This window comes from Bos mutus, chromosome 1 (genome assembly GCF_027580195.1).
Source record: "Bos mutus isolate GX-2022 chromosome 1, NWIPB_WYAK_1.1, whole genome shotgun sequence".
NCBI lineage: Eukaryota > Metazoa > Chordata > Mammalia > Artiodactyla > Bovidae > Bos > Bos mutus.
In genome coordinates, this window is record NC_091617.1 from 1,997,203 (window position 1) to 2,023,747 (window position 26,545).

A 26,545-nucleotide genomic window follows, 5' to 3' on the forward strand; every position below is an offset into this window, starting at 1 on the left:
AACCATAATGGATTCTCGTTATTCTTAATTCCTTTGTTCTGATTATGAATCCCTGGCTTTCAAAGAGCTGTAGAGGCCAGTTGCTCTCTGGCCCCCAAACCTTGCTTCAGCAATTTTCTTCTTTGGTTTTGTTATGTTTTTTTAACAGGTAAGAAGTGGATTTACTTAGAGAGAAACACACGCCACAGAGTGTGGGCCATCTCAGGAGAGAGTAGCCTCAAAAGATAGCATTGCTACTTAATTTCATTGAGGACTGTTCCAGCTATTTCAAAGAAGGGGCGGGGATTTCCCGGAACTGGGTCACAGCCCACTTTTTGGTCTTCCGATACTTGGCCTCAGAACCGTCATGGCATCCAGCAGTTCTCTTAATTCTTTGAGTATCTTGATCCTGTGGACCACCTGAGAAGCTCGATGGCATGTGTATCCGGACTGTATGAGGTGAAAAGGAGGAAACATTATCCATCGGAATCCGAGAATTGTCCCATGGGACACTGTCCTTTCCAGAACATTGTTCTACTCATATCCAGCCACCCTTTCAGCCCCACATCAAGCACTTCTCCACAGACACTTCTCCAGTCTTCCCGTCAAAATGTGGTCTTATTTTTTCCAACTCTCCCACATATTTTCTTTGTGCCCACTCCTCAAACATTTCCCACAATCAACATATATAACTACCCTTTTCGTATTGCAACTTCTTCGAAGACAAGAATGAAGACATTCATCTCTATTGTTCTTTTAAGCTTCTGGCACAGTGCAGGAGTGTGGAAAGAGCTCACTGGATAAATGATAAAGAAATGAATAAACTTCCCTAGGGAGGTGCTCTCTCTTTAGCGTATTGGCTAATCTGTATCTGGGGAATGATAAATTCAATTGCTCTTGTTGTCTAATGTTTTTAAGTAGCAAAACTTTTCTTCATCACCACCATCCATCTGGTTCCTCCCATAATGAGCCCTCATCAGTTAATGTAACAGAATATTTTACATGTTTATTTGTTTTTAACATTTTTTAAATAAACTTAAGACAGAGCTTGCTCCTTGGAAGAAAAGTTATGACCAACCTAGACAGCTTATTAAAAAGCAGAGACGTTACTTTGCCAACAAAGGTCTGTGTAGTCAAAGCTATGGTTTTTCCAGTAGTCATGTATAGATGTGAGAATAGTCATGTATAGATGTGAAAGCTGAGTGCCGAATCAAAAAGCTGGATGCTTTTGAACTGTGGAGTTGGAGAAGACTCTTGAGAGTCCCTTGGACTGCAAGGAGATCCAACCAGTCCATCCTAAAGGAAATCAGTCCTGAATGTTCACTGGAAGGACTGATGCTGAAGCTGAAGCTCCAATACTTTGGCCCTCTGATGCAAAGAGCTGACTCATTAGCAAAGACCCTGATGCTGGGAAAGATTGAAGGTGGGAGAAGAAGGGGACGACAAAGGGTAAGATGGCTGGATGGCATCACTGACTCAATGGACATGAGTTTGAGTAAGCTCCAGGAGTTGGTGATGGACAGGGAGGCTGGCGTGCTACAGTCCATGGGGTCGCAAAGAGTCGGACATGACTGAGCAACCGAACTGAAGAGAGAGCAGGACTATATCTTTGTTCTGTTTTTTTCCTGCTGAAGTTTGGTTGATTTACAATGTTGTGTTAGTTTCTGGTGTGTAGCAAAGTGATATACACAGATATGTGTGTATATATTCTTTCTCATATTCTTTTCCATTATAGGTTATTGTAAGATATAGAGTATAGCTCCCTGTGTTACAGAGCAGGACCTTGTTGTTCATCTGTTTTACATACAATAGTTTATACCTGCTAGTTACAAACTTCTAATGTATTCCTCCCCCTCCCCTTTCCCTTGTAGTAACCATAAGTTTGTACAATGCTATTTTGGGGAGGGGGCATGCAGCACGGAGTGTGGAATCTTAGCTTCCCCACCAGGGATCGAACCCACAGCCCCGTTCATGGGACGCTCAGAGTCCTAACCACTGGACCGCCAGGGAAGTCCCTGGTAACCATAAGTTTGTTTTCTATGTGTGTGAGTCTGTTTCTGTTTTGTAAATAAGTTCATTTGTATCATATTTTAGCGCTAGCTTTGGCAGCACATATACTAAAATTGCATCATATTTTAGATTCCACAGATAAGTGATATCATATGATCTTTGTCTTTCTCTGTCTGACTTACTTCACACAGTGTAATAATCTCTCGGCAGGACTATGTCTTTGGAGCTAAAATGAGTTCATTTTCTCTTTGGAACAACTACACTGGGACAATTTTTATACTAGTTCGGGTGTTTGCCATAAGTAACAATTCACTGGGCCAAAAAGAGTGGAACAAAGCATGATCATGATAGTAAAAGCATCGAGGAGTCTTCCACGCTCCATGTTTAATCCATTCAATTTCCTGCTAAAGTGGAATTCCTCGCATCACCGTCAGCCCTTCAGGTCAGCGTAGAGCAGCAGTCTCCTTTGACTCTTCTGGAAGCTTTCCACTTTGAACTCCCAAAGAGTGGCCAGCAGTGACCAAGACAGGTTCTCTTCTGCTGTGTGGTTCATGAAACTGGAGGGCTGGCAGCGTGCTTCTGGTTGCCATGGAAATGACCAGGGCCACTGGCCTTCTGAAAACGGAAAAGAACAGCAAGTGCAAGAACAGGCATTCCGTCCTTCCTGCCGGCAGATCACACCAGCTGTCAAGCCTGAGTGAAGGATCAGCCCGGGAGTGCAGGAGACAACCTCTTAGTGGAGCTCTGAGATGTAAGTCATTTCTCTGTTCTTTTTTGAAAAGCCTATCTAGCTTAACAGTTTTTTACAGCTTCAGATTTCTGCTGCATGGCAGGAAAGTTCTGTAATGTTTGAAGAGCCACCATCAGCACCACCTTCTTCTGCAGTGTTTGTGTTTCATGAGTATAACGCACACTTATGAGTCACTTTCACCGTGAAACTCTCCTTTAAGCTTCCGGGCATGTGAATCGCTTTGTACTGAGATTCTCTTTCCTTTCAAAGGAAATGTTTTCAGAACATCAAGCAAAGAATGAAATGGTCTTCTCATTATTCCCTAAATAGATAGACTCACTTAGGTTAATATTATGTAACAGATATCTCCGTGGAATCTGGGCTTCTTGTTTCTATTTTTAAGATCTGGCGAAAATTAAAAAAAAAAAAAAAAGAACAACAAAAAAATCCAGCTATATTTCCTGTTGGTCATTAACACTAAATAAGAACTCAGTGAAAGAAGTATGTGTTATATCTCTTTTCCTTATTGGGATCACAAGCAAAACTGGGAACTCTCAAAACATTGGTTTTTATCGTTTCTTTGTTTTTATCTAATAATGTTATATTTATATAATGGTGTTATATTTACTGTTTATTTACACACTCTTCATTAGAAAATATAGGAAGACAAGAAGAAATCAAATTTAAATGAGCATCAACATTTAGACTGGTTAACTTTTTAAAAAAATTGGTCCCTGTATTCAAAAGTGAAACAAACACGATAAATACTATAGCAAAAGCAACAGGCTTATAGGGATGTCTTAGTCAAAACCAGTAATCCTTACACAGTTCTACATATATTCCATTGTTTCATAAATATGTTTTGGGGGAGTTTCTTAGCAATACGTGTCTTGGTGCATATTGAGGAAAGGAAATGTTTCAAAAGAACTGGGCATAATATTCATAAAAACTTGTTCTTAAAAACTGCCAGAAATATCAGACTTCTTTTGCTTGAAAATTTTTTTGATGAAAAGAGTGATCTTTGGGAAGTTTTTTTACTTTTATTTTTATACCAAATAATTCAATGTAATGCATTATTTTAAAATGTTTGAAAGGGATAAAAGACTTCACATCATATTTTTGACAGAAATTGGGCATTTTCTGAAAAGAACAGGTCCGACAAAGCATCTATGGACATGAATACTTCTCAATAGCTGGTTTGGATCTCTCAATTTTCTTTTTCACCTTGGTATTTTAATTACTTAAACCTAGTATACTATCTACCTTTAAAATTCAGGGTCCGTCGAATTTCCTGGTGGTTCAGTGGCACTCTCACTGCCAGGGGCCTGGCTTCAACCCCTGGTTGGGGAACTAAGATCCCACAAGCCACGTGGTGTGGACAGAAAAAACAAATCAGGCGCAGTGGATCATGTCTCTGTGTCCGTGGTCAGAAGAGACAATCACCCAGTTTCCCATGGCTGTGTGATCAGGGGCCAGATGCGCTGAGCTGGAGCACCAGTGATCAGATTAGCGAAGTGTGTACCAAGTCATTTGGGCTTCCCAGGCGTCACTATTGGTAAAGAACCCACCTGTCAATGCAGGAGATGTAAGAGACATGGGTTCGATCCCTGGCTCAGGGAAGATCTCCTGGAGAAGGACACGGCCACCCACTCCAGTATTTTTGCCTGGAGAATCCCATGGACAGAGGACCCTGGCGGGCCATGGCCCATGGCATCACAGAGAGTCAGACACGACAGAAGCAACTTACCACACATACAAGCGTACCAAGCCATTTACAGGAAAGGCTTGAGGGGTTTGCAACCATTGATTAATTAACTCTCACAAGAACCTGTGTCAGTTAGAAAGCTGTATATTTTAGTTAAGACTGCCTATTGGCTCACTCTCCAGAAGTCTTTGTCCCATGTCCCCTGACCATGTCAAAAGAAGTAGCATTCAACCAATGCTGTCCTTAAAGATCTAATTTACAAGTGTCTTCTTAAAAAAAAGTGTTCTGATGCTTGTGCAAAATGGAACTCTCTTCTTTCCTTTTGTTTCCCATTCATTTAGCTTGAGGTTTTATACACACTTGGGGTTAAAGGCCACAGAATCTAGTAATGGGATCCAAGGTACAGGATGTCATGTGAGTAGGAACGCAACCCTAGGATGGGAAATACGACTGTCGTTTCCATCATGACTCCCTAGAGTATATGTGGCTGTCTGGGTTCAAATCTTAGCTGTTTCCTTACGGCTCTGTGGCTGTGACCATCTATGTCTGTGTTTCTGATAGTGAAATTAGGGTCATAATATCTACTTTCAAGATTATTGCAAGGATTAAATGATATAAGACATGCAATAATACTTCAAACAGTACCTGGCACCAAAAGAAGCACTCATTAAATATTATTATTAATACTAAGGAAACGTGTAGTTCCTAATTTTAGTCATTTTTCAACACACATGTAACTCCCACATTTCTTATTTGAAAGTACATTGCCTCTTATCAATGACCATTTTCTATATTTAGCTAGTTTAACCCTGGGAATACAGGGCTGAGGGGCAGTAAAGGTTTGTGTGTGTGCATGTCAGTCACTCAGTCGTGTCCAACTCCTTGTGACCGCATGGACTGTAGCCCACCAGGCTCCTCTGTCCATGGGATTCTCCAAGCAAGATACTGGGGTGGGTTGCCATTTCCTTCTCCAGGGGATCTTCCCAACCCAGGGATCAAACCTGCATCTCCTCGTCCCCTGCACTGGCAGGCAGATTCTTTACCACTGCACCACCCAGGAAGCCCAGAGTTTTGTGTAGTAAAACGTTAGTGCAATAACATCTCTTCCTCATCTAGCAGTCTGAACTTTCTTAGGAGTCAAGTAGTGTACATTCGACGAATTAAATTTGAGGTGTCTGTTATATATTCAGGTAGAGCTATCAAGTAAGATGCTGGATACATGAGCATGAAGTTCAAGGGAGGATTTGGGAGCTGGATAATGATCAGCATATAGATAATACTGAAATGCAGGGGTCAGCATGCAATATCCAAGGGAGTGGATATACATGGGTAAGAGAGACAGTTGCTGAGCAAGAGGTATGCAACAACATCATGGAAGGAGAGAAGATGCTAGCCAGATACTGAGAAGGAGTGACCACTGAGGTGGCTAGAAAACAGGGGCATGCAATGGAAAGGAAGAACAGAAGGGTCTTTGCTCAGGAAGGAGGGAGTGGGCAACCATATCAAATGATAGTGAGTGGTCAGGCAAAACGAGACAAGGAAATTAACCATTGGCTTTTGACACATTGGGGAATGGGAGTCATTGGGAACCTGATGACAATCGTTCCAGTGGGGTCACCCTAAGGACAGCCTGATTAGAGTGGCTTAAAAATCTGACATAAACAAGCACTGACTTTCTATGTGGCTATAGATTTGCTTATACAAGCTTGGTTTTTCCTTTATGGTTAACTGAGGTAGACCTATAAGAGGTTGGAGGCAGGCAAGAACTGTCATCCGTGAATCTAGTCTACCAAAGTTTCGTGAAAGATGTGAAGACAGTTTAAGAGATGAGGGTGGTTTCGTGTGTGTGTGTGTGTGTGCACGCACCTGAACTCAGTTGTGTCCAACTCTTTGCCACCTCGTGTACTGTAGCCCGTCAGGCTCTTCTGTCCATGGGATTTCCCAGACAAGAATCCTGGAGTGGGCAGCCATTTCCTTCTCCAGGGGATCTTTCCAACCCAGGGACAGAACCCGTATCTCCTGCATCTCCTACATTGGCAGGCAGATACTTTACCACTGGACCACCTGGGAATCCTGATGATTTCTTAGCAGATGAGAAATAGAAAACACTTCTGACACGGGCAACATAAGCAGTATGAGGTAGCGTCACACACACACACACACACACCCCTACGCACACACGTCAGGACTTGTTCTAACAGTTTTCCCCGATGCCTCTTATTTCCAGTTGTGACCTATTTCCCATTAAAGGACCACTTCTCATTTGCATCTCTGAAATGCCTGGTCTCCCAGGTCAGTAAGGAAGCCAGGATCTTCTCCAAGGCCAGGAGCTCTATAGGGGTCCTTGGAGTGATGCCTAGTCACCACTTCATGGATGTTCTATTTGATCCAAATTGTGTAGCCCAGTTTATCCACTGGAGCCCTGCTCTTATCACAAAAATAATCTTCTGTGAGTCATCAATGAGATCAGAAGGCATTCTTTTCACATAAAAGTCTCATTTTAGAATTGTTTTAGACGTACTGGGAAATTGTGATGCTAGCACAGAGAGTTCCCATGTACCCAACAACCAGTCTCCCCTTTTATTAGCATCTTACATTGCTATAGTATACATTTGTCACCATTGATGAACCAATACTGATGCATTATTATTATTAACTAATATCCATATTTTATTCAGATAGTTTTTAGATACCCAATGTCCTTTTTCTGTTCCAGGATCTCACATTACCTTTAGTTGTAGACATGTAAAAACTCTTAAAAATCTTCCAAGAAAGCAACAAATTTCAAATTGCCTTTTGTTCCAATATTTGTAACTAAAACCACTAAAGGAAAAATTTAACCCTTAACTTTTCTGAAATCTAATCATTGAATGCAGATGAAAGGAAAAAGCTTAAGGCTTACATTTTAAGGAAATAGTTTAAGATACTTTATGGGGCTGTAATAATGTACAACTGTTAACTGGAAGACCTGAATCCCTTTTTATTGTTCTGGAAGCAGGTAATTAAAATATTAAAGGTCTACCAGAATTTTTTGTTTCTCATCTCCTAGCAAAGGGATTACTCTGACTTATTTTCCTTGGCAACCTCCCACTCATATAATACAGACCCAGTAATTTGAGCAAAGCTCTTCCCGTGTTAGTTTTATAAGACTGGATGCTTAAATGTTAGATTGTTGGGAAGTTTGCAGCAGGGTTCTTATAAGCCTTCAACAAAAGCAATTCAGACAATAGTTTCTGATGCCCACAAATATCTATGCTATCAATATGTACTCAACGCTGATTCTACTCATGTTTCCCTTTAGTCTGTGGAGTGAGGTGGAAGGATAGCAATCTGGGGCCCTGATTTGGGGCTCATGGTCCCCATCTTGCGTGACTGTGTTTCGTCCTGTGTCTCCATCAGATTCACAGAAATGGTCCAAGGCAACTGCAAACTTAGAAGATGCTCACTAGTAAAGTCGCAAGAGGTTGGGTTTGCCTGTTGGGACTTATGCCAGATGTCATTCGATGGCCTTCAAGGAGATTCAGAGGCTATTGAGCTCAAATACACCCACTCTTTGACTAAGACACAAAAGTTCATCATGCTTCCTCTGTCATGGCTGGGCCATGCACTGAAATTCATGCTGAAATGGATTTTGCTTGCTGATTTGATCATATGCTACACTCCACAATTCTAGGAGGCAAAAGTAAAAAAGGAAGCAAAGGAGGAATACATGCACTCTGACTTAGCTAACGTAGGGATGCACTTGAATAATACAAGTGTTTATGGAGGGCCTCCACGTGTCAGGCACCAGGGACTGGGAAACCAAGGTCAACCAGAAGACCAGGGCTTTGTCACATCAGAGATCTGACTTACACAACATACCAACAGCAATGCGTCCAGCCTCCAATAGGCAAACTGTGGGTGATATCAACATTCAGTTAAGCTCAGTGCTTTCAAAACATAAAATGCCTGTTTTCACTTAGCTCTTAATTATCTCAGACTAGAAGCTTTTGAGAACATTGGTTCATTTCTATCATTAAACACATTTATCTGAAAGCAGCAATCCAAGTGATGCTTGAAGAGATCCTGGCTTCACCAACCAGTGGGCACATATAAGGCTAAATTAACACTAATTGCTTATAATTGACTGGTTTGTGTCCCCACCTTCCTGATACAGGTCCTTGCCTCCTTCCATACCACATGTCTACACAATAAAGTCTCCTCTAATCATTTCTTGGGGTCCCCAGGATTGCCTCACCTGCTCTCCCAAATGGCCCTTTCATGTGCCTCTGGCACCGTTGGATGTTAACTGTCCCGTGCTGCTGCCAAGGGGCTTCCTGTCGATTCACTTCCCGGAGAGCAGAGTTCAGGAGCGTCCCAGTGTGTCCTCCAGGCGGGGCTGAATGATGCTGCCTGCCCCTCACCCCTCACTGTGCCAGACCTGGGCTGCCCTCAGTGCCGAAGTGGGGAGAATGCCTCTGTCCCCCACCTCTAAGCCCCACATCTCAGAGCTCTTGAGAGCTGTCTAGGCAAAATCTGCCTACAGCTCCTCTGGACTCAGCTTCAACTAGTCTGGGTTAAGAAGACTGAGTGCTGAAGAACTGATGCTTTCAAACTGCGGTGCTGGAGAAGACTTGAAAGTCCCTTGGACTGAAAGAAGATCGAACCAGTCTATCCTAAAGGAAATCAACCTTGAATATACATTGGAAGGACTGATACTGAAGCTGAAGCTCCAATACTTTGGCTACCCGATGCGAAGAGCTGACTTATTCAAAACGATCTTGATGCTGGAAAATATTAAAGGCAAAAGGAGAAGAGGGCAGTAGAAGATGAGATGGTTAGATAGTATCACTGACTCAATGGACATAAATTTGAGCAAATTCAGGGAGACAGTGAAGGACAGAGGAGCCTGGCGTGCTGCAGTCCATGGGGTCTCAAAGAGTCAGACACAGCTTGGCCACTGAACAGCAGCACAAGGAAAAAGGGGAGACGAGTGCTGACCCTTCCCTCCACCGGCCCCTCCTCCAGACCCCCACACATCGTCATTATTCTGAGCCCGTTCTCCATTCAGATTTTCAACACAAGCAGTGTGTTAAATGAACCATTACTTTAGAGGTTTGCAGAGGTGGCTTTTGGAATGCTCTAATATCCCAAATATATATATTCCTATTATTACTATTAATATAATTCTGACATTACAAAAGTCATAGTTTATGAATAGTACTAAAGTACTCTGTGTATTAATATTACAGTTCTTATGAGTAGTTGTAAAAGTGAATAGCATTAATAGATATATATTAATATTACAACGTGCATCTTGCTTTATGCTTATTTTAACCTTGTGTGGTTAAACCCTGTGTGGTTTCATCCCCATGCTATTTTAAGAGAAATTATTAAGAAAAGACTCTTTGGATCCAAAATATCCAGTGAGTTTAATAATCATGAAAATACTTTAAATTGCATCTCCCGAAGACCTGAATGCTTGGTGCTGATTCTGCCTGAATTCCAACTTGGGGAGACAAACTTGTACTTTCTCTGGATGAGGAAAGCCATCAGATGACAGCAAATAGTTGAGGTCCTACTGTATAATTCTAAGGAGAAACCAGTCCCCTCAGAGTCACAGTGAGCCCAGTTTCCTGGCCCTCATGATGAGCTATGTAAACCTCTGTGGAAGGGAAGTGATTTTCGTCAACAGAGACTGCACAAGGTGGTGACTTCAGAATTACCTGGGAGGGCGTGTGAAAACTGAGCGGCTCGTCCCACGGACAAGGCAGAAAGATAGAAAAGGCAACACTTATCCCAGTAAGAAAATATTGGGGAGAAACCCAGATTACCTTCAACATCGTAAGCGTTGAGGTATTAAACACTAAGCACGTCATTCCTCTTTCCGATATCATCTTACGTAGTGTTTACGTAGTGTTTATCTCTAACCTGCTTCCTGCAGTGCACTTATGGACCAGAGCCAAAGAAAAGGAAAATGCTGAAAATCCTTATTTTTTTTTTCAAAGAGTCCTTCTCAAGGTTCTTCACCTAAAGCCTTCATCCAGCACCTCTGTGAGAATCTCATCCATATAACACAGAGTAGCCAATATTTCCCCTCTGGCCTCCATGGGCAGAGTGATATCACAGCCACGAACAAGTGGGAAGTGGGCCTGAGATCAGATGGCCACTGGGTTCTAGACAAGAGTCTCACCCCACACTTCTCCCATGCTTCTATTTATCCCTTGCTCTCCCTCTAACAAGGAGCAAGGTAGGTATAAGGCTTAAAGAGCGATCCCCTTGGGCAAGAATGTGTTTACTTAAATCTATATTAAGGCTTACCTGGAGTGCTGCAGTCCATGGGGTTGCAAAGAGTCGGACACAGCTTAGGGACCAAACAACAACAAAAATGATTTTCGACCCTTATCTGAGAGTCGGTTTTTAGCACCGGGCACCCGAGTTTGAGTAAACTCCGGGAGTTGGTGGTGGATAGGGAGGCCTGGCGTACTGCAGTCCATGGGATCGCAAAGAGTTGGATACGACTGAGCGACTGAACTGAACCTGGAAAGAGTGGATGGAGAGGAATTAAGATGAAGGTACAGCAGGGGACAGCAGGGCAGGAGACTCGACCTCCTCCCCACCTCCTCAATCCCACCCTCTTGGTTCTCCCTACTCCCTCAAGGACTCCAGATATTGAAATAAATTTATCTGGAAAGCCTGGAGTTAGAAGGAGTCAGCAAATGGAGAGAGATAAACCATCAAAGAAAATGCAGGTGAAATGTGTTTTTTTACTTAGAACTCTTTGTCGTCTGGTCTCTGCTCTCATAATTCAGTCTCCACCTGGCACCTCCATGAACACAGATCTACCCAGGTCGCCCCTAATTACAAACCCTCAGCTCCTCACTTTTGTTGCTTGCAGGGACCTCCAAAGAGGGTGTGTATATACACAAGCCAGTGAAGTGAAAGTGTTAATCACTCAATCATATCCGACTCTTTGTGACCCCGTGGACTGTAGCCCACTAGGTTTCTCCATCTGTGGAATTCTCCAGGCAAGAATCCTGGAGTGGGTAGTAATGATGTTCTCCAGGGGATCTTTCTGACTCAGGGATCAAACTCAGGTCTCCTGCATTGCAGGCAGTTTCTTTACTGGCTGGGCCACCAGGGAAGCCATTTTCATTATTCATCTCAAACATTTAAAAGTCCATTCTTTTTGTATATTGTTTACAATGTAAATAATGTAAGTGTGGTATTTCTAAAACCTTTATAAATTAAAAACTATATCTGTTGGGAAGGGTTCTTATTAAAGGAGTGAAGATCAGAAGAGTTTGGAGACCAGACCCCTTAGCTTGGGTGGCACAGTCCCAGCCTCTTTCCTAGCCTCATGACCCAAAGACACACCAAGTACTCTAGACTGAGATTTTGCTGAAATTGCTTTTCTGTCTTCAGCATCTCAGCTTTCTTTATCCCAGCCTCTGTCTTCTCAGTCCAGACAGCACCTTCTTTGGGAGTCTTTCACATTCCTGCACAACGCTTGAGCTGTGTCTTTAATTAGCACCCACCAGTCACCTCACTTTACAGTTAGCTTCCCAGCCATTTGCTCCCACAGTACACGCAGTGTTCCTTGGGTGACCCATTAGGCCACTGTGGTAAGTGAGGCCGTCTTGCCACTGTCTGTGTCAGCAAGCAGTGGGCACCCTTTTGATACACTCCAGAGTGTGGGTACATGTCTCCCTTTATGGGACACACCCAAGATTCCAAATTGTCTCCTTTTCTGGAATTTTTCTGATTCTCACCACCTCCAAATATTAGAGGATTTTTGCAGGGACACCCTCCAGGGATGGCATTTGGGGGAGACATCCTTGCCTAACTCCTCAAGTCCTGCATCCAAGTGTTTTTTTTTTTTGGACATCCAGACACTGGATTTCTTCTGCCTTTCTACCCCGTGTTGCCATTTAGATTTATATTTCAGACTATCTGCTTCTTACTGGAGCATCTCATCAGTGTCTGGTTCTCTTACTTCTCTAGTTTCTTAAATTGAGTCTTTTCCTTAAATTGCCTTTCCGCTTTAAAAAAAAAAATCACTCCTAATTTCAAATTAAATTTACTTCTGAATTAAAATTTGAGATCAGTCTTCAGTTTTAATTGCTGCAAGGATTTGGAGAACGTTACTCTATATTCCCACAGTCATTTTTCTTGTCTTTTGTGTTAAGACTATAGAATTCAAAACATCGTTATTCGTGACATTTCAAATCTGTTTTCAGGAAAATGGTCCAAATGCTATCCTCCCACTGACACACTATCTCCTTACTAGTAATATCTTCTTATAAACAAAACTAGTCCAGTTTGAAACGTTCCTTTTGGAGCCAAGTATAAACATTATCTAAATTTTGGGTGTAATCCTAGATTGGGAAGGAATCTGTGTGGAATTTGTTTTGAAGTTACTGATGTCTGTATCTGCTCAATTCAGGAGTCTTTGCTTTTGTGCCGTTCACATTAATTGCACTCAGGATTTCTCCAACTGCAATATAAAAATGATATTTGCACTAAGCCTGAATAGGAGCTCTGGTTTCTGGACATGTTCAGTGACTCCATGATCAAAGAGTTAATGATCATACATGGTTTTCAGCCTCTTGCCTGAAAGGTTTAGGAGGACTGACACCATCTGAGCTTTTGCCGTGGTTGCATAAAGTCATTCTTTGTGTCTTACAGCCTAGGTGTGGTCAGTAACTTTTAGTGCCCACCAATACCCATGCTCTCCTCTTCCTTCCTGGCACACTGCAGGGCATCATTTCCAAGCTGCTTGCAGTCAGGTGGCTCAGTTCTGGCCCATGAAATGTGGGCAGAAAATGCTGTGGAGGACCTGCAGGCCCTAGAAGTTAGCATTAAAAAAAAATAAAGCCTGAGTCCCTGAATGACTGTGTGGAGCCGAGTAAATCCTCCTTATGCCTTTAATGGCATTAGACTGGAATGTAAGGAAGCAATTAACCTTTATCCTGGTTTCACTATGCATTTGTTCATTTGTGGGCAGATTCTAGCATGGCATAGAAAGATGGGCACAGATAGATCCCATGCCCCCTGCCCCTCCCTATGTCCCTGCCCCTAGGGTTGTGGAAGGGGTTCATATCAGGACACAGCAGGCAAATCTCAGTGATGGAGTGAGCACAGGAAAGGCTGGGACACTGAGAAAACGATGTGTCAGAGCAAGTCAGAGGATTCCAGCCCCACAGGACCCCCCACAGTCCTTTCCTACTGCTGCTCTGGTTTCCTACTGCCGTGTAGTCAAAACTATGGTTTTCCCCAGTGGTCATATATGGATGTGAGGGTGGACCACAAAGAAAGCTGAACACCAAAGAATTGATGCTTTTGAACTGTGGTGTTGGAGACGACTCTTGAGAGTCCCTTGGACTGCAAGGAGATCCAACCAGTCCATCCTAAAGGAAATCAGTCCTGAGTGTTCATTAGAAGGACTGATGCTGAAACTCCAATACTTTGGCCACCTGATGCAAAGAACTGACTCATTGGAGAGACCCTGATGCTGGGAAAGACTGAAGGCAGGAGGAGAAGGGGACGACAGAGGATGAGATGGTTGGATGGCATCACTGACTAGATGGACATGGGTTTGAGCAAGCTCTGGGAGATGGTGAAGGACAGGGAGGCCTGGTGTGCTGCAGTCCATGGGGTCACAAAGAGTTGGACATGACTGACTGACTGAACTGAACTGAACTGACTGCTACTCCTGCCATCTTCATAAACTGTCCATCTCTTTATCCTACTTTTTGATTGTAAAAATTCTGATCACCCTCTGCTAATTACATAGATAATTTTCCTTTTATCTTTCCCATTCAAAAAATATTCCTCTAATCAGATATTACCTCCCCTGTGAACTTAGCCACTCCCAGGGAGTGCTACTGTTGCTGCTAAGTCACTTCAGTCATGTCCGACTCTGTGCGACCCCATAGACGGCAACCCACCAGGCTCCCCCGTCCCTGGGATTCTCCAGGCAAGAACACTGGAGTGATTTGCCATTTCCTTCTCAATGCATGAAAGTGAAAAAGTGAAAGTGAAGTCGCTCAGTCATGTCTGACTCTTAGCGACCCCATGGACTGCAGCCTACCAGGCTCCTCCATCCATGGGAAAGAGTACTGGAGTGGGGTCCTAGTGCAGACTGAATATCCCATACAAATTGTGGTTATGATTATTATCACATGACACTGTGACTATTGGTTCAGTGTGACCTTGACTAGAGTGTAACTCCTTGACAGAGCTCCTAATGGCTTTCTTTCCTCCACTTCTAGCACAGTCCAGGCACAAAGCAAGTGCTCAACAAATGTTTACTGAGTGAATGAAAAAAGCATAGTGTATCAAACGTCAGTGCACCATGACTCCTTCAGCTGCTTAGTATAGAAATCCCAATTCAGACTGGCTTGAATAGGGAAAAAGTGTGGCTCACATCTTTTTTTAAAAATCAAAAAAGAATGTCACTACCCCATGGCCACAACTACTGCGTCAGTGCTCTGGAGCCCTTGAGCTGCAGCTACTGAGTCCCCGCACCTAGAGCCTGTGCTCCTCAACGAGAGAAGACTTTGAAACGAGAAGCCTGTGTGCCACAGCTAGAGAGTAGCCCCCGCCCTCTGCAAACAGAGAAAGCCACTGTGCAGCAATGAAGGCCTAGCGCAACCAAAAACAAAATAAATTTTTTTTTTTTTTTTTTAAAGAAAGAATGTCGGGCATGGCTTGATCTGGGTGCTGAAAAAAAAAAAAAAAAGATTGTTAGGAGTATCTTTCTACTTCTTATCTCTGTTTTTCACTGGGTTGGCTTCACTCGCAAGCTCACCCCTTCTGGACACTTGGCAGTTGCCAACAGATCCATGGTTCCCTTCTACAAGTTCAGCAGCCTCCAGAGAAAACCATTCTTCCCACAGTGCCACTCGAACTGTGGGAAGAGGCAGAGCAAGCAGAGGGGGTAGGGACCTGTCTGCAGGTCCAGTGGCTGAGACTCTGCACTTCTGATGCAGGGGGACCAGGTTCAATCCCTGGCCAGGGAACTAGATCCCACAGGCGGCAGCTAAGACCTGGCACAGCCAAGTAAATAAATATTAAAGGGGGGTGGGGAGGGTGGGGCAATGTGACACGCTTGCACCCATTCTGCTTACGCCAGTCTGGAATTTTACCCCCAGATGAATAGTGGAAAAGAGTCTGCCTGCAATGCCGGAGGCGAGGGTTTGATCCCTGGGTGGGGAAGATCCCCTGGAGGAAGGCAAGGCAACCCACCCCAGTATTCTTGCCTGGAGAATCCCAAGGACAGAGGAGCCTGGCAGGCTACAGTCCATGGGGTTACGAAGAGTCGGACATGACTGAGCGACTGAGCACACATGAATAGATATTAACACATAGTGAAAGTCGGGTGCTCACAATCCACAGTCAAGAAACCTGAAGAAAGAAATCCACGGTAAGACTGAAGGAGAACAATGTCCACATGGCATCTTTGAGGAAACCACGTAAACCCGTTAGCAGGGACACTTGGCCCACTCTGTGCCCCTTCATGAGGCTCCATCTGGCCTCCTTGGTCTGGCCTTCAATCTCCCTGACATCCAGAAGGCGGGGCTCCTGCTGAGGTCTGGCCAGGTCTTTGACTGCTGGTAAGTTGCTCACAAATCCCTTTGGGGATCTCCAGCCCAACTCGTTCCGGGAAATTCATGTTCTTTTCCTGTCTTCAGTTCAGTTTAGTCACTCAGTTGTGTCTGACTCTGCGACCCCATGGACTGCAGCACACCAGGCCTCCCTGTCCATCACCAACTCCCGGAGTTCACCCAAACCCATGTCCACTGAGTCGGTAATGCCATCCAGCCATCTCATCCTCTGTCGTCCCCTTCTCCTCCTGCTGCCAATCCCTCCCAGCATCAGGGACTTTTCAAATGAGTCAGTTATTTCCATCAGGTGGCCAAAGTGTCTTACCCCTGTCTTTTTCCACCTGTGCCTCTGATCAGTATCAACACCTAAGAGAATGATATCAATACTTTGTTGCCAGGTTTCAGCTGATGGGTAGATGCCCCTCCCTTCCTTTCCCTCCAAGTCTGGGAGCAAAGCAGGCCAGTGGTACTGGCATCAGCATTCCTAGTCCAGGGATGACGAGGTTTCTGGGTCATGAAGTCCTAGAAACCTTCAGTGGAATCTAGGACAGATAATCATCTAAAATTGTCTTGTAATTAATAAGTTATGCACTGTTCCTTACTAAGTGGAGTACTTACCATCACATTGCAACACAATGTAAAACCGTTAAGCCTCTGGTTCAGGGAGAATTATGGCTCTACATATTTCTCAAATTCTTTCTTTTGCTACAAAATGAACTAATGAATAAATCCTTTAAGAAAACCCTGTGAAATATAGATACTACTAAACGATGTAAACAGGCAGAAAACAGGTCTACGAACTTGCAGTAAAACAAGTAGAACATACTCCGATGTGGATGCATGGGTGAGGTGGATGCAAACAAGAACACTCTCAATATCCACTAAGTTAAAATGGCAGAACGGACACAGTTAACAAGAATATGTTGAATCAGTGTATTAAAGATATTACTCAGCCATAAAAAAGAATGAAATAATGCCATTTGCAGCAACGTGGATGGACCTAGAGACTGGTGTGGGGCTTCCCTTGTAGCTCAGCTGGTAAAGAATCCTCCTGCAATTCAGGAGACCCTGGTTTGATTCCTGGGTCAGGAAGATCTGCAGGAGAAGGGATAGGCTACCCACTCCAGTACTCTTGGGCTTCCCTGGTGGCTAAGCGGTAAAGAATCCACCTGCAATGCGGGAGACCTCGGTTCGATCCCTGGGTTGGGAAGATTCCCTGGAGAAGGGAAAGGCTACCAATTCCAGTATTCTGGCCTGGAGAATTCCATGGACTATATAGTCCACGGGGTAGAAAAGAGTAGGACACGACTGAGTGACTTTCACTTTCAGAGACTGGTGTACTGAGTGAAGTCAGTTAGAGAAAGACAAATATATGATATTGCTTATATGTGGAACCTAAAAAAAATGGTATAAATGAACCCATTTACAAAGCAGAAATAGAGTCACAGATGTACAAAACAAACTTATGATTCCTAAGGGGTAAGGGAGGGTGGGATAATTTGGGATATTGGGATGGACATTTATACAGTATTATATATGAAACATACTGTTAATAAGGACCTACTGTATAGTACAGGGAACTCTTCTCAATACTCTGTAATGACCTATATGGGAAGAGAATCTTAAAAAGGAGTGGATATACGTATGTGCATAACCGAATCACTTTTCTGCACAGCAGAAACTAACCCAACATTGTAAATCAACTAAACTCCAGTAAAAATTAATTTTAAAAAATTGTTTGAAAAATCCACCTTTAGAAAGGAGAAAAACACTACTTATACTTTTTAAAAAAGTAAAACTCAAACTCTGTGCCAACTTCAAAGTAAACACAAAGCACTATCAAACATCTTACCCAGTTTCCTGAATGGACTCTTAACTTGCCTCTCTGCTATGATCCTACATCTGTGTGTGTCTTCAGGAGTGCAGTTCAGCTCAGTTGCTCAGTCACGTCCGACTCTTTGCAACCCCATGAACCGCAGCACGCCAGGCCGCCCTGTCCATCACCAACTCCCGGAGTTCATTCAAACTCATGTCCATTGAGTCGGTGATGCCATCCAAACATCTCATCCTCTGTCGTCCCCCTCTCCTTCTGCCTTCAATCTTTCCCAGCATCAGGGTCTTTTCAAATGAGTCAGTTCTTCGCATCAAGTGGCCAAAGTATTGGAGTTTCAGCTTCAACATCAGTCCTTCCAATGAACACCCAGGACTGATCTCCATTAGGATCGACTGGTTGGATCTCCTTGCAGTCCAAGGGACTCTCAAGAGTCTTCTCCAACACCACAGTTCAAAAGCATCAATTCTTCTGCACTAAGCTTTCTTTATAGTCCAACTCTCACATCCATACATGACCACTGGAAAAACCATAGCCTTGACTAGACGGACCTTTGTTGACAAAGTAGTGTCTCTGCTTTTTAATATGCTGTCTACTAGTTTCCCTGGTGGCTCAGTCGATCCCTGGGTAGGGAAGATCCCGTGAAGAAGGAAATGGCAACCCACTCCAGTACTCTTGCCTGGAAAATTCCATGGATGGAGGAGCCTGGTAGGCTACAGTCCACAGGACTGCAAAGTTGGACATGACTGAGCAGATTCACTGACTGACTGACTAGGTTGGTCATAACTTTCCTTCCAAGGACTGACTTCTTCAGTTCAGCCTTCTTTATCTTCCTCTTGTGCATAGGTGCCCTCGGGGCAGGATCCAGGTTCTGTTTCCTTTTGTATCTTCTGATTGGCCTTACCTGACTCCTGCCTTTGCCCCCCTTCACTCTCCCAGCCTCCGGTCCTCACGCGCAGGCCTGGCCCACCTTGGGCACTGGAAGCAGAATCAAGTCCCATCGAGCTCTTTGTTCGTTTTCTCCTTCTGCGCTGTATCCCCAGGGCTAGCAAAGTGCCTGCACCTAGGAAGCTCCCCATGAGCATTTGTTGGATGAATGGATGGATGACGTCATGACAGCTGTGAACCGACGTCTCACCTCCTGTTCAGGTTTACTGGGCTGAGACGGTTCGTCGTCTCCTTACCCTCCCTCCAGCTCCTGCTGATGGCCTTGTGCTGCCTGTGTACCCGCCCTAGCACTCTTAGCTCTGTCCCCCTTGGGTTTTGCATTGACCTGCGCTGCCCTCTTGTAGCGGTGCGGGTCAGCCTAGCTTCTTTCCCACTGTCACCATCTTCTCTGGACACATGTTTAACCCCTTGGGCACTGACTTTCCATCAGTGTCTCCTTAGCACTCCTCCTGCGGGAGCTGTCCCCAGATCCTGTTCAGAGGTCTCATTCCCAGCATCTTGCCGTGCCCACCGCCATATGGATAGATACCCTGGATTACATTGTTTTCTCTCTTTGGTCATCAGCTAAGTCAGGGGAAATTTACTTATTTGTGAAAAACTGGAATCTGGTGTCCTTTTTCACAACGTGTGTCATTTCAATCACACCATAAAAGAAGACCACACACACATCAATTAAACGCCAGACACCCATAGGGCATTTTCACCCAAGTTGGACATCAGGGTTGCTCTTTCAATTCAGCATGTGTTCCTACCTAATTTGATCATTTAACAGTGTTTACATACTGTTTCACATTTTGGAGAAATCAGTTCATAGGACTTCCCTAGGGGTACAGTGGATAGGAATCACCTGTGAATGCAGGGGGCAGGGGTTCGATCCCTGATCTGGGAAGATCCCACATGCCGCCGAGCAACCAAACCCACGTGCCACAGCTACTGAGCCTGCGAACTCGAGCCTGTGCTTGGTAACAAGTGAAGCCACAGCTACAAGAAGCCTGAGCGCTGGAAGGAGCAGTATCCGCTGCTAGCCACGACGAGAGAGAGCCCATGCGGCAGCAAAGACCCAGTGCAACCAACTGAAAAATAAAAAAAATTTAAATCAATTGATAAGGTTTGTTTGGGGGAAAGGAGTTGGTAAATCAAGATCCCTGTGATGAATTGCTGTGCAGTGGGTCTTTTCCTTGTCTAGTGACACAGTTAATGTGGACTACAGTCCTGGTCTCGGAGACCAGGAAAATATGAACGGTCGTATAAACAGAGCGCTAAGAGGGAGGGGAGCGTGTTTGTCTAGTTAGACATTGAGGTTTACCATTAACTGTTTCATCATCGGTATGCATGCTGCGTTAACAGACAGCACGTGGGTAGCTGATTCCAACAAGAAACCGCTTGTCTCCTGAATTCCAGGAAGTCAGATATTGAGGGGGAGGAGGGAATGTGCGTGCTTAAGTGGATAAGACAGACAGTACCCTCCAATCACTCCAATTCTCCATCCACAGACAGGATGCACTGGGTCTCCTCCCCCCGCATCTACTCTTTGCTTGCTTATTGGCGTGTTCATCTCACCACCAACAGACACTACCGGGAGTTTTCTAGCTCACTTTTTCAGATTTCAGGGGCCTGGTTGCTGGCCTCCCCCCATCCTCACCCCAGGCTTTTAGAAAACAGCATGCCCTGGACTTGGGCTCCTAGCATCGCCTGCCTTTGCTGAAACTGCAAGTGAGAAAGTTTACGACGTGTTATTTCGGGGGTTCCTTTTTTTCCCAGAAGCTGCTCATTTCTAAGGAGAGGCTGTGATAACAAAACTGCTTATTTTCTTTCAGGTGAGTTTCAATGAATCGGCTCATGAAGGGGAACCTGGCTGGCCCGCGCTGAGACGAGAATGGCACCTCCTTCTGGGCACAGCTTCTTTCTGATTGGTGCGCTGGGCGTCTTTGCACTCAACTGCTTCACCAGAGCTCAGAGGAACGGCACGCTCATTTTCACCAAAGAAAACACCATTCGGAAGTGCAGCTGCTCAGCAGACATCCGCGACTGTGACTACAGTTTGGCCAACCTGATGTGCAGCTGTAAAACCGTGCTGCCTCTTGCCGTTGAGCAAACGAGCTACAGTGACCGTCTGACCATCTGGTTCACAGACACGTCTGCGCTGGGGCTCCTGCTGAACTTCACGCTGGTCCGGGACCTGAAGCTTTCCCTGTGCAGTACCAACACTCTCCCCACTGAGTACCTGGCTATTTGCGGTCTGAAGAGGCTTCGGGTCAGCACGGAGGCCAAGCATCCCTCCCTTGAACAGAGTTTGCTCATCCACGACAGTGGGGAGAGTGAACCCAGAGAGAAGCCCACGTTACAGCGAGGCTGGCAAACCTGTATGTATCTCTCCTTCTTAGACATGGCACTCTTCAACAGGGAGTCCGCCTTAAAATCATACAGTGTTGCAAACTCTGCCAGCGTGGCCAACAACTTCCCCTACTTTTCCTACCTTAAAACCTTCCCAGTTCTAAACAACAAAAGCTATGTGGTCACCTTCATTTACTAACATCGTAGCTGTGCCCATCCTCCGGGGACTTTGGCATCTGCTGGATCATCTCAACAAGGGATCTGTGAACAAGGTCATGGGTACTCCTAGCCTCAACTTCACTTCTCCTCCAGCCTCCTTTCACACAGAACCAGCCCTCTGCTCCACCCACGCCTGGCCCTGGGAAAACAAAATAAAAATAATTTAAAAAACCTACTTGATTCAGTCTATAAACATATGTTGGGGGCCAGCTAGAGGCTAGGTTTTTGCTACTAAGGGAGGGTAGGGAAATGTCAGATCAGTGCACCCCAAGGACTGCTTAGTGCAGCTCAGCAGAGGGGATAAACCCTAAAGAAAGGAGTCTTCCAGATTTCGCTGGTGATGCAGCGATTGACACTTGCCTTTCAATGCAGGGGTGCCGATTTGATCCTTGGTCAGGGAACTAAGATCCCACATGCCTCGTGGCCAAAAAACCAAAATATAAAACAGAAGCAATGTGTAACAAATTCAATAAAGACTTTCAAAAACTGAAAGGGAACTGAAAGTGTTAGTCGCCCATTCTTGTCTCACTCTCTGCAACCAGTGGACTGTAGCCCACTAGGCTCCTCTAGCCATGGACTTCTCTAGGCAAGAACACTGGAATATGTAGCCATTTCTTTCTCCAGGGGATCTTCTCGACCCAGGGATCAAACTTGGGTCTCCTGGCAGATTCTTTACAATCTGCCATCTGAGCCACCAAGGAAGCCCTTAAAAAAAAGAAAAGCATCTTCCTTCAAAACATTGCCTTTTTTCTCCCCTCCTTCATGTTCTTACATAGGCTGGAATTCCCCTACATAGAGAATGACAGACTTCAGTGGTTTTGGGACAAGGAGCCCCTCAAAATGATTAGATCCTCTTAGACTGGTATTTTCCAAACATCTTGTAAAGCACATTCACACTGAGAAAGGGAAGTCTTGTGAGTGTGTTCAGTGACGGGGAGTGGCGGGTGGTGCCGGTGGGGAGGGTTGAAGCCTGGCGAATATGGTGGAAGCTTAGGGCTGAATAAGAACATCAGGGTCCGAGAGGGAAGTCACAAAAGCCAAGTGCATTTGGGATTTTTGTTGCTTAGAAAGAGGCCTAAATCCGGGGAATGCTCTCTCCCTCTAGCCCTTCTCTCCCTCTCTTGCCTTGCCACCTCCTACCTTTGGCCCAGCTACACAGCTTCCCCACTGTTCCTCCCCTCCTCCTCCTCCTGCTCCAGAAATCAGAGCTTAGATTAATACCACTGGAACTGTGTTTGACTACATTAGGGGCTAGCCTGGGAATGTAATAACCCCTTTATAACACTACTCGCGTGGGTAAATACATCCAGATTACTTATAGATAATTAACAGAAGAATTTTTAGGGCTCAGTCCATTTGGAAGTTTAAGACTGGAAAGTGAAGACACTCTGTATGATGGGGTTAACATAAAATGCTTTTATGTGTGTTCATACAAAGAACCAAGGCAATATTTTTCATTAATTTTCCCTGGAGAATAGCTGCTTTACAAAGTTGTGTCAGCTTCTGCTCTCAGCAAAGTGAATCACCAAACGGATACACGTATCCTCCCTTTTTTGGATTTCCTCCCGTTTAAGTCACCAGCAAGCACAGAGGAGAGTTCGCAGTGCTGGACAGTGGGTTCTCATCAGTTATCTATTCTATAGATAGTATCCATTTTAAAAAATTAAACTGACTCATCATTGGACAAAGAAAATCTTCCTTCACAGAAACCCAACTCCACACTAAAATGGGATATAAAGAATTTGTGGCAATTATGGTACAAACACCTAAACCCAGAAGGCAGAAAGTTGGAACGTATTGAATGCATGATACCGTAATGGTAAGAAATAGTTCTACCATGAAATAACACGTATTTTTCTCTTAGCCTTAACACCAGATAGCTGAAATAACCTGAAATGTTTCCATTTGCTTAACTGATGAGAGATTTGGCCATTCAGACTAATTAGCATGCATCTATAATATCAGTGCTTGAATTAGGCCAGAACTAAGACCAAGATACCAATTTTAATAGAAAGATGTGATGACCTTATTACTGACATTGTATGTGAGAGGTAAGATTAAAGTGGTAGAAAAAGATAAATAAGGAAACAAAAGAGAGAGAAAGAATGGCAAGAAGGATATAGATGAAAAGATTAATATTAAATGTATTTACTGTCATTAGTTACTGAAAATGTAACAAATGGAATTTTAATAATTTTTATTTATAAAGTATAAAATTTACTGATACTACAAATTATGAGTATCTTAATGTGTATATCTTCCATTTGGTGACTTTTAATAGCTTCAGAGCTCTTTCACATACGTTTTAAGTAATTCTTACAAGAAATACTTCTTGGGTCCCCTCTGGTGGCTCAGTGGTAAAGAATCTGCCTGTCAATGTAGGGGACACAGGTTTGATCCCTGATCCTGGAAGACCCCACATGCTGCAGAGCAACTAAGCCTGCGTGCACAGCTACTGAACCGGAGCTCTAGAGCCCAGGAGTCGCAACTGCTGAGCCCTGCAACAGTTGGGGCTGTTGCAACAACTGTTGCAACAACAAAGCAGTTGCAACAACGCACTGCAATTACTGAAGCCTCTGCTCCCCAACTGGAGAAGCCACCGCAACGAGAAGCCCGAGCACCGCATGCGAGACAGCCCCCGCCCACCACAACTGCACAAAGCAACAAAGACCCGATGCAACCCAAAACAATGCTTTAACAAGCGAACAAGAAAAACGTAACTAGTATACAGTGGAACTATATGTAACCTTGCTCTGCATTTTCCGAGTCTCCTATAAATGTGTTATTATGTTTTCGTAATTAAAAAAAAACAACTCATGTTCCAAATACAAAAAAAAAAATTCTGAACACAATGATAAATTCATCTTTGATAGGAAGAAGGTCACTTTTTTCAGTTTCCTGAGTGAAGCCAAGAGAAGTACAGATGAAAGTGGGTGTGTAGATGTGGTTCCCTCCAATGCTTCTCTATTGTTGGTAAAGGATTAGCTAGTTATTAGCTGGGGATAGAAGGAAGGATTTGAGAAGAGGTGTATCATAATCTCATGGTTTGGCAAAGCTGGTGGCTCAGAGGTTAAAGCGTCTGCCTGCAACGCAGGAGACCCGGGTTCAATCCCTGGGTCGGGAAGATCTCCTGGAGAAGGAAATGGCAACCCACTCCAGTATTCTTGCCTGGAAAATCCCGTGGACGGAGGAACCTGGTAGGCTACAGTCCATGGGGTCGCAAAGAGTTGGACGACTGAGCAACTCCACTTTCTTTTCTTTCTATGGGAAAGTAAACTTAACAAGGGAACATTAAAAATACGGGACAGATAAATTTGTTGAAATCCCAAAGGTACAGATGGCTCTCTCATGATCTCTTCATTGCCATATGTTCACATGTTTTAAAACTTTGCCATTATTTCTCTGGAGTGATGGGAACAGGAAACGATAAAAACACATGATTATTCCCATGTCATTAACTCAAAATCTATTTACCTCTTCCAAAACTTTCCCACTTCTTTGCTTATTGGTTTGTTAAGAGCCGTTGTTGTTGTTCTGTCGCTACGTCGTGTCTGACTCTTTGTGACCCCATGGATTACAGCGCTCCAGGCTTTCCTGTCCTTCACCATCACCTGGAGCCTGCTCAAACTCGTGTCCATTGAGTCGGTGATGCCATCCAGCCATCTCATCCTTCGTCGTCCCCTTCTCCTCCTGCCTTCAATCTTTCCCAGCATCAGGGTCTTTTCCAATGAGTCAGCTCTTCGCATCAGGTGGCCAAAATATTAGAGCTTTACAGTCCAATATTCCAGTGGATATTCAGGGTTGATTTCTTTTGGGATTGACTGGTTTGATCTCCTTGCTCTCCAAGGGACCCTCAGGAGTTTTCTCCATTACCACAATTTGAAAGCATTATATTCTTCTTAAATCAGTTGTGAAATTTGTATTTTGCCAAAATATACATTTTCTGTAGAATTTCCAATGTATTGTCACTGGGTACCATACAACATTTTCTCACAATTAATTTGGCTCTTCGTCATGTCTACTTATAGTTAAAGTTTTGGGGGATATGTATGTTCCTTAATTAAGCTTGAGTTTTTCTTGGTAATCCCTATGTTTGGGGTTTTATTTTATTTTCTAATTTATTTTTTATTAGTAATCATTTTATCTTTGACTATTTCTACTATACACATTCTTTGAATTGTTTTGCTGTTTTTTTTTCTTTGTTTTTCTGAGGCTGAATATTTCTCTTTTCACTTGTGTAATTATAAACTTAGTTTATTTTTTTCCTTTTTTAAAATATGAATTTATTTATTTTAATTGGAGGGTAATTACTTTACAATATTGTAGTGGTTTTGCCATACATTGACATGAATCAGCCATCAGTGTACATATGTTCCCCATCCTGAACTCCCCTCCCACCTCCCTCCCCAACCCATCCCTCTGGGTCATCCCGGTGCACCAGCCCTGAGCGCCCTGTCTCATGCATCGAACCTGGACTGGCAATCCATTTCACATATGATAATATACATGTTTCAGTGCTATTCTCCCAAATCATCCCATCCTTGCCCTCTCCCACAGAGTCCAAAAGACTGTTCTATACATCTGTGTCTCTTTTGCTGTCTCACATATAGGGTTATCGTTACCATCTTTCTAAATTCCATATATATGTGTTAGTATACTGTATTGGTGTTTTTCTTTCTGGCTTACTTCACTCTGTATAATAGGCTCCAGTTTCATCCACCTCATTAGAACTGCTTCAAATGTATTCTTTTTAATGGCTGAGTAATACTCCATTGTGTATATGTACCACAGCTTTCTTATCCATTCATCTGCCGATGGACATCTAGGTTGCTTCCATGTCCTGGCTATTATAAACAGTGCTGTGATGAACATTGGGGTACACGTGTCTCTTTCAATTCTGGTTTCCTTGGTGTATATGTCCAGCAGTTGGATTGCTGGGTCATAAGGCAGTTCTATTTCCAGTTTTTTAAGGAATCTCCACACTGTTCTCCATAGTGGCTGTACTAGTTTGCATTCCCACCAACAGTGTAAGAGGGTTCCCTTTTCTCCACACCCTCTCCAGCATTTATTGCTTGTAGACTTTTGGATAGCAGCCATTCTGACTGGCGTGAAATGGTACCTCACTGTGGTTTTGATTTGCATTTCTCTGATAATGAGTGAGGTTGAGCATCTTTTCATGTGTTTGTTAGCCATCTGTATGT

At 43.9% G+C, this 26,545-nt stretch overlaps 1 protein-coding gene across 2 annotated transcripts; it reads left to right on the plus strand.

Annotated features, from left to right (window-relative positions):
• The first annotated feature begins 2,212 nt into the window (after positions 1–2,212).
• On the plus strand, positions 2,213–21,746 carry EPCIP (exosomal polycystin 1 interacting protein). Of its 2 annotated transcripts, none has more exons than XM_005893343.2 (2): positions 2,213–2,740; positions 20,609–21,745. In XM_005893343.2, exon 2 carries the CDS (start codon positions 20,668–20,670, stop codon positions 21,322–21,324), a length of 657 nt encoding a protein of 218 aa, XP_005893405.2. In that variant the 5' UTR covers positions 2,213–2,740; positions 20,609–20,667; the 3' UTR covers positions 21,325–21,745. The 2 variants fall into 2 exon arrangements, with proteins under 2 accessions (XP_005893405.2, XP_070216848.1); XM_070360747.1 differs by lacking the exon at positions 2,213–2,740 and adding an exon at positions 20,311–20,504 and having other exon boundaries at positions 20,609–21,746.
• Positions 21,747–26,545: the final 4,799 nt, after the last annotated feature.